At 33.4% G+C, this 13,921-nt stretch overlaps 1 protein-coding gene across 4 annotated transcripts in view; it reads right to left on the minus strand.

The window, feature by feature from the left end:
* Positions 1–253: 253 nt before the first annotated feature.
* Positions 254–13,921, minus strand: part of Lis-1 (LisH and WD40 domain-containing Lis-1) — a 111,287-nt gene continuing 97,619 nt past the window's right edge. For all 4 annotated transcript variants that reach the window (XM_036358985.2, XM_070108884.1, XM_036358981.2 and 1 more), the window contains one exon: positions 254–772. In XM_036358985.2, the coding sequence (XP_036214878.1) occupies positions 699–772 (74 nt within the window). In that variant the 3' untranslated portion in view covers positions 254–698. The remainder of the gene's footprint in view (positions 773–13,921) is intronic.

Here is a 13,921-nt window from a genome sequence, read left to right on the forward strand (position 1 = left end):
CGAAGCCGCGAGAAAATCTAGTTACCAATAAAAAAAATACAGTTTCAAATCTTGATTCTCTTTTAAATATCTTTATGTGGACTGCTGTCTGAAAACATGTAATATACTTAAAATTCTGATGACGCTATATGTATAAAATGTTTTTACAATGAAATATTCAGTGATTATTAATGGGAATCAGCACTATTACTACGAGTTTTAAAACAGAAATTAGTTCGTGTATTTAGCATAATATAAATTAGTAGAACTCATATTTCGATGTTATTTTTTATTATAGGTATATTTGACTTTTTTATTATATATATCAACGATAGTATTAGCAATTTATCTTCAAATATACGGAATATTAATCCATTTTTTAAATTATAATTAAAAAAGTCTTAAAAGCATACATTGTATAGAACTGTTATATATGAATCTATTTATATTTATCGACTGTAAGCTTTGTTATTTACTTTAATTATAATATTACATTAATATACTTGCTCTTTAAATTTTTCATCAGTTGCTCTAGTTCTTGGTTTAAAATAAATAATATTTTAATAAGATTTTCGTTATACTATAATCATTATTAAATAAATATATTATATCGTATTGAATTACATATGTATGATAATCTAATAGATATAATTTTACTTCTGAAATTCAAATAATGTCACCTGCTTATAGGTAAAGATAAATGTAAACCGTTAATGAAATTAACGACATTCCCAAACCTTTACGGTCTGATCTACGCTTCCGGAAATAACATAGGGATGAGTTTTATGGAAATCTGAAAAAAATTAAAAGTTTTGTAAGCTATATTATGGATTAATTTTTTTTATAAATAATAAACACATACATACAGTAATACTCTTTATTAATAATACATATAATATGGGAAAATAAAAAGTCAAAGGCGTAATTTAATTTTACGTTTTTGAACAAACTTCTTTTACAAAAACATCAAACGGCATTCACCAAAATCAGATTTTTATAATTCAGTGAGTGTTATTTGAACAAAGGGTTTATCATGTCCTTAAAAGTCATGTAAATCTATCATAAGAATTTAATACAGAAGAGAAGCGCTAGCAATTACTGAGTTGCCAAATTCGCAAATGCGTAGAAAGGTTTACCAACACGTTTTGTAACTACTCCTGGAGTGGGTTTGCAGTGAGTAGGATATTAAAAACTGCAGCACATATTCTTAGTATTGCCATAAGTTCTCTTACAAGCTCAGGCCATTATAATACATTTTAAAATAAATTTTAATATAGCATATATTAAATAAACGCTTTACAAAGTTTTATTCGAAATGGTCATATTATGCTTTTACACACGCACAGTTTCTATTGGTATTGACGACACTGCCCGAACCAAAGGCCTTTTGAGACTCTTCAAATTTCTGTACGGTATTCGACAGGCCATATTTCCTAACTCTGAACACAAACTGTAGTCTAATGGATTTAGATCTGGACTTCCAGACGGCCAATTCACTGCAGCTATGAAACCAGGAATATTGCTTTTAAGCCACTGCTGGGTGGTTTTTGCCTTGTGTGTTGGAGCATAATCTTGCTGGAAGATCTAATGCTTTCCATCGAAGAGAGTATTGTTTAACTGCTTTACCACGCCTTCTAAAACATCATATCAAAATGGTGCATTTAGCGCTAACTGACCCCGTAGGCGTAGCACTCCTATCTACCTAAAACATCCCGATGGTACACTTTTGCTTTAGTTTCAACCCATTTTTCAGAGAAGGGAAGAGGTGTAACGTGTTTACTGAATACTCCACACCAAAGTATTACAGCAGCTAGATGGTGATCACTTTAAAGCTTTGGAATAACATTTTTTGAGCTATGGAATTTTATGAGTAGATCTTGTCGTTTTGCTTATTAAAGCTTTTTCAATAGTGAAAACTGTTTTCTCTTTCACTGACGGTAAGCTTTCATGTGGAGATCATCTCGAATAAGTCTTGACATTGATATTTTTATTGACATAGTTTTCTGTTCAATATATTTGAGCAGGACTGCTTACCACTACAAAAATCAATTCTAGTCGGTTCAGTGGTTCAAACCACTCGAAAAATACTTATACCGGTTCAAGAACCGTCTTATGAGTATCTCTGAACCGCAGTTCGGTTCGGTTGGAATCAGTTTTTTATACTAATTGATATAAAAAATCACTATGTATCTACGAAAATAAAAGGCTTCGTAATTTAGATCAAATTCGTGTACAATATTTATTAAAACTTTACAGCGTTGATTACAAAACTGAATACCTACATTTACCACACCTAGTATGGAAGATACCAATATTTATTATAATATACATATACAAGTACATATGTATGCAGCATGACAAAATGTAGATTAATAAAAAAAAATTAAATGAAAAAAATTTAAATGTAGGGTGGTTCTGGAATTTCTTCGTCGAAACTTCGCCAACGATCTTCTCTCAATCGTTGAGTCGTTTTCGGTTCGTTTTTCGCATTTTAAAATAGAAGCGGTTTAATTCGTGGTTTCGTTCAAAGCCAATAAAAAGAGGCGGTTCGGTTTCGCAGCCCTGTATTTGAGACATGAGGTTTAGACCAAGGTCTAGACCGATGATTCATTTAAAAAACATGTCCACCTAATATTATTATCCCACATTTAGACCAACATACACGAACATCAGATAGAAAGTCGGAAATTGCTATACCGAGTCTATTAGTGATTGCATTAACTTTTGATAGTTCTCAAGTATACTCGAGAGCATGTTATCTTATTTTCTGAAGATATTTTACACTTCGACCGACATATTGGGGTAGATCGTGGACCGATTTATACATTTCGGCATTAGATTGCAGGACAACCGATATTATACGTTCGTTTAATTTAGCTAAGACATCTTACATATTGACCGATATATAATATATATGGCATCAATCGGCACTCAAACGGAGGTTCGAAATTGATATATTAGGTAAATGTGTTTTCACCTCAACCTCAAGAATTCAATGTTGAATATACATATGTACATATTTGGAAACTAGATGTGGTTTCCGATTTTTATTCTGTGTAAGCGTTCTAACTAGTCACTGTTCAATGGGATCACACTAGGTGCAACTAAATATTATGGCGGATGAATTTAGCCAAACAAATTTGTGATTAACTCAGAATGCTTCGTCGATCTAGGAGCATCTGGTTATTCTAAAAGCGTTCACAGCTGTCCAAGTGGGATCATGCGGTACCTCTCATGCGAGGATCAATCCTATGACCTAACTAACCTAATCAGCATCTTCAGGTCCGAGGGGACATGACAAACGATAATTGGATTTCAACCTTTTGGCAGTAATTCACACTTGCTCACACTAGCGGAGAGGTTGCAAGACTTCAAATGCTTTATTAATTTTGACCGATTATAATGATTTTTTGTCGCATCTAAAAATTGAGATTAATTATGCGGGAATCGCAGAGATCGCCCTGGCATAAGGTCGTCGCTCTTTTGCTAAGACTTAGCTAAAAATTTCAAGCGGATTTTCAAAATTCTACCAGCAGGCATGAAGCGAGTTGTAGCGGCAGCGGTCACCTCGGGCAATTGACGTTCGTGAACAATTACATCTGTAGAAATAGGAAGTGTGGTGAAGGTGTAGTATTCTGTAAAGTCGATCGAGATGATTACTGGCACGGCCTAATGTGAGGGTTAGGATAGCTCGCCTGGTTATGCTATTTATCAAGACACCACTAGCGATAGTAATGCGGACGATCTATTAAATGTGGTCATATTTTGTGTGGGGGCTTGGTCATTAAATGTGCAGAATGTCATTTAATGTAAAATATCACTTAAAATCGGTAATCCATTCAAACTTGGCACTCTACCCAAGAACTAGTACACTTCTGTGATTAATACAACTAAAATGAAAGAAATTTAAAAAAAACATTAGGTGAAGCAAATTTAATTAATTAGATCGTTAACAGTTTTCCACAGGTCAACAACAATTTGAGGCGATGACAGTTCAAAAAGAATCGACCTTCTTTTATCATATATGTAATTTCCAGTATGGTAACTTCTTTTTAAAGAAGAAAATTAACCAAAATCTGCATTGAAGAATACCGTAAGCTCCCTAGCACTACAATTTACCACATATGGAATGCTAATGACATTTACTCAAACAAATCCAACCTGATATTTTTAGCGAGTGTTCCGATTCTTGCGCTCTAAGAATTATGCGTTGTTTTAGCTATTTTCGCTTCAGTTTTTTTATTATAATCAGCCAATGTGCGAGCACGAACACTATCAAACAAAATAAAGTGCAGACATGTTTATCTTAAGTTAGTTTTTAGTTTTAAGTTTAAGCAATGAATTGCAACTCTGGTGTGCTCAGAATTTGATAGGGAATTCCCCTAAATTTTAATTGAAACAGTAGTAAATTTGATGTTGTACATATCCCGTTAGAAGCAACCAATATCAAACTTGGCATTTTGTGAGCGAACTGCGACAGAATAAAGTGCAAAATCTCTCTTTGTAAACATCAGTAGTTAATTTATCTATTTTTTGGGGAAAAAATTGTAATTTAAGGTCAAGGGTAACTAAATTTTAGTCTACAAATTACAAAACAAAGAACTTTTGACTCGTAGACTTTTTCAATGAAGCCGCTTTTAAAGGAGGTAATGGAAACGAAAACGGAAAATAACTACTCAAGATTACCAAAAAATTGCAATAGAAGCCAAAAAATATCAGAATTCGAAAAAAGAGTGTTGTAAGAAGAAACATCTACTTCGCGCTGCAAATATTAAAAAACAGCTCAATTTTGCGAAAACTTACGTTAACATGCCAAAGTCGTTTTGGAATTGTGTTATTTAGTCAGACGAATCGAAAATTGAGTTAAAAAATTCCAAAAGACCTAAACGGGTGTGGTGTGAGCCCTCTAAGAGACTACAGCCAAAAAATATTTCACACAGTCAAGCATGCATACTTTCATGGTCTGGGGTTGCTTTGCAACAATTGGAAGACTTGCTAATATTGACTGCAAGATGAATGATCTGAATGTTGTCGCACGAATCGTACTGCAAAAACCAACCGTAATAACTTCTTTTGAATCAATGCATCACCTTTATTTTTTATATTGTATAGCAAATTTCATTTTATTTTATATTATTAATTACTTTTATAAATTATGGACCGTAAATGACCTAAATGTTCCTCCACGCATATGCGCCACCTAATTAGAAAATGATTCATTGCGGTCTGAAGGGTTGCCTCAATTATCGATTTAATGAACTGCTTCAATTCAGTCAGATTTCTTGGTTTTGTTTTGTGCACCTCTTGCTTAACATAACGCCATACAAAAAAGTCTGGAGCAGTCAGATCGAGTGACCTTGGGAACCAGCGGAAAGTTGAGTTTCTTTATATCAATTTGTTCTCTAATTTGTGTGGGTCTGACTATTCAACATTTTTAAATAATGGTGCCCATTGACAGTTATTGTTATACCATTTTCTTCAAAGTATGGCCCGATAATACACCTTGATGAAACTGCGTACCACATAGTGACTCGTTCTGGATGAAGTTCTGTCTCGTAGATTATTTCTGGATTTGATTCACTCCATAATCGGAGTATACCGTGACCGTATGCTAACTCAAAGTTGCCCCGATAAGTTGCGAGTCGAAAGAAAGGTTGGATTTGCCTGAATTGGTGGTGCAACAGCTGCGATTGTTTGTTGTACACGAACATTCGGATCTCGATGGACAAAATCCCGTCTGAATTCCCTTTGGACAGAAAAGGCGGACTGCAAAGCTTGGTACCGCTGCACTATCCAAACCCCTTTTCGGTATCCCAAGTATTAATTTTTAAAAAATCTAAATAATAACCTGCCAAATAAAAAAAGTTAATCGATTACTCACACAGAAAAAAAGTTATTACGTTTTCTTTTTTTTAGCACTATTCATGCGCCACTCTATGTGTCAAAGGAAAACCTGTCGAAAAGTGCTGAGGAAATCTGCTGGACTAATTATATCTTCCAACAGGATAATGATCCCAAGCACAAGAGCAGGATAGCACAGCGGGTTTTTATTGAAACAGAGATTGAACAATTAAAGTGGTTAAAGTAAAAATTACTAAACTGGACGAGGAAAGCTACAATTTGGGAACATTACAAATGAAATTAAGGGACCGTGTGAACTGTTTCGAACATAAAGTATCGATACAATCTATCATAGGAGGAATATACTTTGGGAGTCAAATTTAATTTTTGAAGCGTTTTGCTTCTCTTCAGTCATTTGTATTTTATCAACTGCGCACAAATAATAATTTTATAGAAGTCATAGTAGGTAGTGGCACCTGTCACAGCCGCTAAACCTGTGTCAGCCAAACTTGGTGGAAATATTTATTCTCGAATTTCACCATGCGATGTCAAAATGGGTTGAATCCGATAATAACCACTAACAGCTTCATGAAAAGGTTTTATGGAAAACTACTTATAGCGTGTTAACACTTCTGAGATACTTAATTTTACAGTAAAATCGGTCGTGTTTCCCTTTTCCCAATATACACATAATAGTAATTTTCGACTTTCCGGTAGACTTAATACCATTTTTAGTGGTCAATATGTTCAATACATTTGGAAATTAATAGTACGTGTTTTAACAACCATAATGAGGACAACCTGAACATGAGTTAAATCGATTAGAACACTTGATTACCCGTACCCGTAACATGAACATTTCCACCCCTCTTTGATCATTTTCTTTGAAATAATATTGCATATTTAGAAGGTTAAATGAGAATACTTAGATTGGCACTCTCATTTGCATAAACATATAGTAATAATTTATATAAAATGCAAAAAGTTTCATTCGAAGTTGATGGAAAAGTTGTTTGGTGAAAAGTGATCCTTCGACACATAATTTCGGTAGAGTGTTAAAGATGGAATTAACTCTGTTGTGTCTATAAGAAAACGAAGCAATGTATAGTAACTAACATAACCCGAACTCACACGTTCGCGATTTTTACCAAACACTGATGCTAGGAAAATAGTGGAAGACTCACGAAAGCGAATAAAAGAACATCGAAGAACTGCAATCGCCATAAATACATACAAAAGTCAGTGAATGGATCGTTCGAAGAATTGAAGAATTTTTGTGCGGTTTTGTGGCTGCCGTTAAATAGAAAACCCCGCTCTATCTAATAAAGGTATTAGGGTGTGTCTAAAGTTTTGAAAGGACAATACAAACAGGACCGTGGAGAATTGGAAACAAGTTATCTGAAAATCAATCGTTTCTAAACTAAAAGTACTATTGGCGTTGGTCACATGAAAGCAATAATGTGCGAAAGGCCGTAAAACAAAGTTGAGGTGGTCTCATATTATGGTGAAACCTTGGTCTGTTAATCAAAATTTCAGGAATTATGAAAAAAAAAAACAATTTAAACATTTTACAGTATAATGATGACACAGATATAATGATAACAGGATAATAATCCGAAACACACTTCCAAAATTATAACTCGCTGGCTCCAACTTCCACAATTTACTACTACACTACTTAAAATTCATTGTTAAAAGAGATTGTGCAATTACTGAACAGCGGCGAGCAATATGCAGGAGCTATGGAGCATAGTACCAATCAAATGGAGATACATACCAAAGGAAATAATATCAAAGCAAGCAGTTGAGAGTATGACGAGCCGTCTAAAAAATTTAATTAAATACAAGGGCCTTTGAACCAAATATTAAATAATGTAATTTGACGGGCAAAACTTAATGAGTTTGGTTTAGTTTTTGTTGTATTTCCCTATTGTGTTTTTTTTTATAAAAATTTCGTGAATATATCTCGTCAAATGAAAGAGTTTTCCATACAGGCACTTGATTCCGATCATTCAGTTTGTATGGCAGGTATATGCTATCGTGATCTGATCTGAACAATTTCTACGGAGATTGTTGCCTTAGGACATAACTCATGGCAAATTTCATGAAGATATTTCGTCAAATGAAAAAGCTTTTCATGCAGGCACATTATTCCGATTGTTCAGTTAATGTGGCAGCTATATGCTTTAGTGACCTGATCTAAACAATTTCTTTGGTGATTCTATTTCTACCTTAAATAATGATACATGCTAAATTTCGTGAAGATATTTCGTCAAATAAAAAAGTTTCGCACACAAGAACTTTATTCCGATTGTACAGTTTGTATGACATCTATACGTTATATTGGCCCGATATCGGCCGATCCGACAAATCAGCAACTTCTTAGTGAAAAAAGGACAGGTGCAAAATCTCAGATCAATAGTTTAAAAACTGAGGGACTAGTTTGTATATATATACAGACAGACGGTCATGGCTAAATCCACTCAGCTCATCATGCTGATCATTTACGTACGGTGGACAGAAAAAGTCTGCGTACAAAGGCTCCAACAAAAATAAATTGTTGGAAAGAATAACTTTATATACTTTTTATAACAACCAATTTTTTTTGATATTCATTAAAGGACATTAAATATGTAGTTTTATGAAAATAAAAGTGATTAAATAGCAGACAGTAACATATAAACAAAACATACGATCGAATAGAAAATCCATTAGAAAAAGTCTGCATACAAGCTACATAAGTCGAATAGTTATTCTTCCTACGAATTCTTCTTAAAATTTAATAGAAAGTCGAATATCCCCAACGTTTTAAAACATCCGCTGAGGGTTTTAGCATGAAATATACAAGCTTAGTGGTTTCTGTCGAAGGGATGTGAGCCCATTCCTCGTGTAGTACATCCTTTGGGGTAATTGTGCGTTGGTGGGTTTTACGTTCCAGTGAATCTCATAGGTGCTTTTTAGGATTCAAATCTGGTGATTCTGGTGGTATTTGAAGCTGCTTCGGAACGTTGTAGAGTAAGCAAACCTTAACAATGTCTATACTGTACGCTTTGCGTCGTTATCCTGTAGAATAGACCCGATTCTTCCGCTCTTTGCTTCAAGATATTAAAGTATGCATATTTAACCATAGTGGACTCTAAAAATTCCATTTGGCCCACACAGTTACTAGCTATGCACCCTCATATCATTGCTTCTTCACCACCGTTCTTCACATTATGCATCAATATTTCCTTAATGAGTATCGTGCTGGTTTTTAACCATAAAATCTTCATTCCAAAGACGCAAAACATGCTCTCATCAGAAAAATAACTTTCTGCTAAAATTCCGGGCTTATTTAAGTGCTCTTTTGCGACAACAGTATGAATGGATTCTTGTGTGCGACTTGACTATGAATACTGTTTGTTTTTTTTATTTTGCGGATGGTGTCAGTGCTGAGGAATTTCTTAAAATTTTTCTTAACATTTTGATCGATTTTGGATGCAGTAAATCGAAGGTTTTGCTTCACATTTTGCAGAACGTTACGAGGTTAACGTGCTAGTATTTTTGGCCGCATTCGAAGCGTCGTGATACCAAAACCTCGGTATGTTTGTAATTTTTTTTATTATTTTTTGTATGAAAGAATGTATTTTTCCAACAATTAGACCGATTTCAGCTTTTTTCCTTTTCCCTACCTTTACGAAAACAAATAAAACCATAACTTTCCGACACTTTTACATTTAGTTTTTGCGTATGGAATTCCCATTTCACTACTCGTGCGCAGACATTTTCTGCGCTGCCAAATTACTATTTTTTGTTAATTTGCTTATAAAACTATGGTGTCAGGTTTTCATTGCTTTAAATGCTATTGGATTATGCAATAGACTAGTAATAAAGCACTAAATTTGATTTTTTTCTAAAATTTAGTATATAAAAGATATTTATTAACAAAAGAAAATAATATATTAGCATGTACGCAGACTTTTTCTGGCGAGTGTATTTAAATATTTTATAGGGTTTTCGACGTTTCCTTCTGAGTGGTACAAACTTCGTGGCAAACTTAATATACTCTGTTTCTGTTCAGGGTATAATAATAATAAATATAAGTTATAGTAACAATAAATAAATTATTTTTCCAATAGATGGGTTTAGAAATCGTGTTGATCGTCGCGTCGATGTGATCGGGTTACGGCTTTAGAAAGATAAAATTTCGCAGTAAAAAATCATCTTAGACTGTTTTATGATTGCTTGACTCAGTACAGGTTGAGTACTCATCAAAAATGAATATCAACAAAGAGAAAATATGAATTCGAAAACGCAAGCCATGTAACTCAAAATATGAATATTATTATGATTCTTATACTGTAATCAGGCACAATTTAGGTTTCGTTGATTGCGTTTCAATAATTTTGCTGTCAAAATAGCACCACATTCTGGAAAGCCAATTGTCATAAATATCATATATATGAAATCAGCCAGCAAAAAACCGGCTGGAGCCATTTAAATAAGGCTAGAAAGAAACATAATCGATCCACTTCTAAAGTTACTGATGATAATTCGTGGAAATCACTCTTAATTTGAACATGTACTGTCAACGATTGAACCGTTTGAAAGAAACAATCGCTCAAGTTTAACCAATAGTATAGGATATATTTTCTATATATCTATTAGGAAACGCCAGATGAGGAAGAACCGGGAGCTGGGATGGGAGGTTATTTTGCGTACACTTCAAAGTCGCAGCAGTCGCTACTTATTCCTGTCTAAGACGATTGATTTTTCTCGTAAGAAAAAGAGAAGGGACCATGCCGTTCGAGCTCGGGTGGCACGCATTGTGTTCTTGTTCGTAACAGCTCGCTGCTATGCAATTCAGCGTTCCTTTTAATATTGAAATTCTTTTCATAATTGCAATAGCGCTTGGTTTCAAATGAATATATACGATATGTTAAGAAATTTGAATTTCGTTATCCACTTTTTGTAGAAATATTTTGAAAAATTGTGAATAAGGATTAAATTAAGATACTCAAAAATATTTTATTTGAATATTTTATAACATTTAGCAGTGCTAATAATGGAATTACATATTTTTACTTTTTTATATTGACCATACATAAAAATATTAAGATGTCTTTATGTTTATTTCTTTTAACCGCAAAGGATTTAGTTCGAATAACACTTTATTTAAAACAATAATTACATTTCTTCATTAATGTTTTGTGAGAAAAAGAAGAAATATGACGTAAAAGATATTGTTCTACATATTCATGGTAATTCCTTTTCAGCACCATGTGAGATCACGGTATGTACAAATCAATTATGCAAAACACTTTGTGTCGCGTAGCCGAACCGCACAAACTTATATACTTTGTAATGTTTGTAGTGTACATCTTTATGTTATACAACAATTGACTTCTAAGACGCCTCTGAACGTCTAACGGAAAAATACATATCTCATTTAAGTAACGGGTGATCCAAGTAGAGGTATTTTTTTCAATAGCCTTTTTTTACAGATTGCGCGTAAGACGTGTCAAGCTGTCATGCTATTTTTGTTCAGTATTGTTTAGCATTTCATCATAGAGACTTATACCTGAACAACGTTTACAAATCGTTCAACTTTATTACAACATTCCCCATTAAATTTGGATTTTCTGTGTTTTTTTTTAAAGTAGGGAACTTCAAAATGGATCACCCTATATAATTAATTGGGTGGGTCAAAAAAGAAACAATGTTTCTTCCGCTTGGTATTCAGAACAATTGGTTGATAGACACCTTTAAGAAAGTCCCTCCAAGTATGAGCTCTTAATTGTAACGGGAAGGCCATCCGCCTTGCAGTTTTATATTTTTTCTTATTATCAGAAAAAAGATATATATTTTTTTCTTATCATCAGATAGAAAAATTTATATTTAGCTTCCAACTACTTAAAAAAATATCTCGTTGCATAGAATTTTGGTAGGAAATTGAATGCTCTACAAAATTGTTTCTTACGATTTTTTCGTAAACCTAGCCGTTTAAAAGATATTAAGTTGAATTATTTTAAGGCTACATGTTTTTCCTTTGAATTTTATAACTCGGGGAAAAAATCATTATAAATTGCAAATTTCATAGTTTAGTAGGAAATTTACTCTGTACAAATCTTTGCTTATAATCAGGGATGGGCACGCCCATCTTAAAATAACAATGTGTTGATGCGTTTACTGTGTGACAATGCGAATCAACAATAAAAAATAATTAATCTGTTTGCAGAAGTCAACCAAGCGGGACTATTCTTATTATTTTAGGTTGAGTAGCAATTAGTATATAGATGGACAAATTGGTATTTAAAAAAAAACACTATATAATGCTTAATCAAGTAGGAATTCGAAAAATATCATACATAAAATGTGCACCTCCGTCCGCACCAACCTATTCATGCTGGAATTAGTGACCGACGTGCCGCCTTTCCGTACATACCGCCCGTATCAGTTCGTCAAAAGTTATGCCCATAGTGACAACGTACAAATCAGTAGTTCTATTTTGTTCATATTTGAGCAATGTTGGCATTATATTCAAATTTATTTTTCAATTACTGCAAAATATCGAGACTGGCAATCCTGCGTTGTAAAAGAGCAAACAACTAACTTTCTACGGGAAAAACTCAATTCAAACGGATATCCTTCATTACGGACGGTAAAAGCGGTGGTGAATGTTCATTTATTCATTTCTCTTTATCTCAAGTGCTCGTCTTACGCTCTTCGTTTGTGTGTTAGTGACAATCCGTGTGTATACGGATACGATCACTTCCGCTCTTTTAGCACATCCTAGTAAAAAATCCGATTATCCAAAGACTAATCTTTGATCGCTCCTTTGCCAACAGTAGATTACTCCACATATCTCTGAACGTCATGCATTTAATACTACTTTTTAAAATTGCATGTCATTGCGAGGCATCAATCGTTTTGAACTCCTAATGGAGAGCAAATCGAGCATTTTTTTAAGCTCTTTTTGACCTCCGTAATGTGGGCAGAGCCAGTGATCATTGTCTCCAGAAAGAGCACAAAAAGAGTAATGCTTTTATTTTTATATATAATATAATATATACATATTATTTTTTTTAAATAATAACTAGTAATTCACTTCACAAAAATAGTTATAATGATTTAAAAGAAAGTTAATAGTTGCTAAATGGTAGAAGTAATTTTAATTTTTACGAAGAGTTCTGAGTCGGAGCAGATTTTGGTGAATTGGTGGTTGTCGTGAAAAATCTTTGGTGAGAACTTTTCAAGTTTGATCTTATCAAACATGGATTTATATAGCAAATCTGGAAAACATTAAAAAGTACATTGAAAACTAAAATAATTTTTCTCTTTAAAAAATATTGACAAAATTGGTCTTACCACTTCGGATTTTGGTTTGTTTTTATCAGCTTCTGAATTTAGCTCCACCAAAGAATAAATTGAAAAAATTTGCAAGTGCAGCAAATAATACTGCATGTTTGCACATAATTTCTTTGAACGTTCTGATTTCGGCTGAGAGGCAATATTATTCACATTTTTAACGCTTTTCACTAATAGCCTTAAGTGACGCTTAGAATAAATATTTTCACACATTTTTAATAAATAATTACATATGTTACTTATAATTAATCACCTTTAATCCGTATAACAACTGTATACCATATATTCGCGATACTTGATTCACGTTCACGTGTTGATTACAAAATTCAAACTAATTTAAAGTGACAAAATACGCATTTATTGAAAACCAAAGAAGTTTCACAACAATTAACAGTTATAATTTGCCGTTATGGTTTATCCTTTATTGATACATTTTGGAGTAATAAGCGAGGAAAAAACGATTTTTGTAAAACTAACATTAATGCCTTTATTGCTTACTTAATGCTCGAAATGGATGAACAAGTAATTGCTCCATCATTACTCTTTTTTGGTATTAATTCATATATTTTTCACTGGGATACTAAGGTTTTGCCCATCAATGCTTATAAAAAAAAATCTTTATATGTATATATATTTCTTGTGTGCGTATGTCACTGTACTCCTCCTAGACGGCTGGATCGATTTTGATGAAATTTTTTGTGTGTGAGTTCAAGGGGATTCGAGGATGATTTAGATTCTTAATTTGATCCACTGG

This window comes from Bactrocera oleae, chromosome 4 (genome assembly GCF_042242935.1).
Source record: "Bactrocera oleae isolate idBacOlea1 chromosome 4, idBacOlea1, whole genome shotgun sequence".
NCBI classification, from domain to species: domain Eukaryota; kingdom Metazoa; phylum Arthropoda; class Insecta; order Diptera; family Tephritidae; genus Bactrocera; species Bactrocera oleae.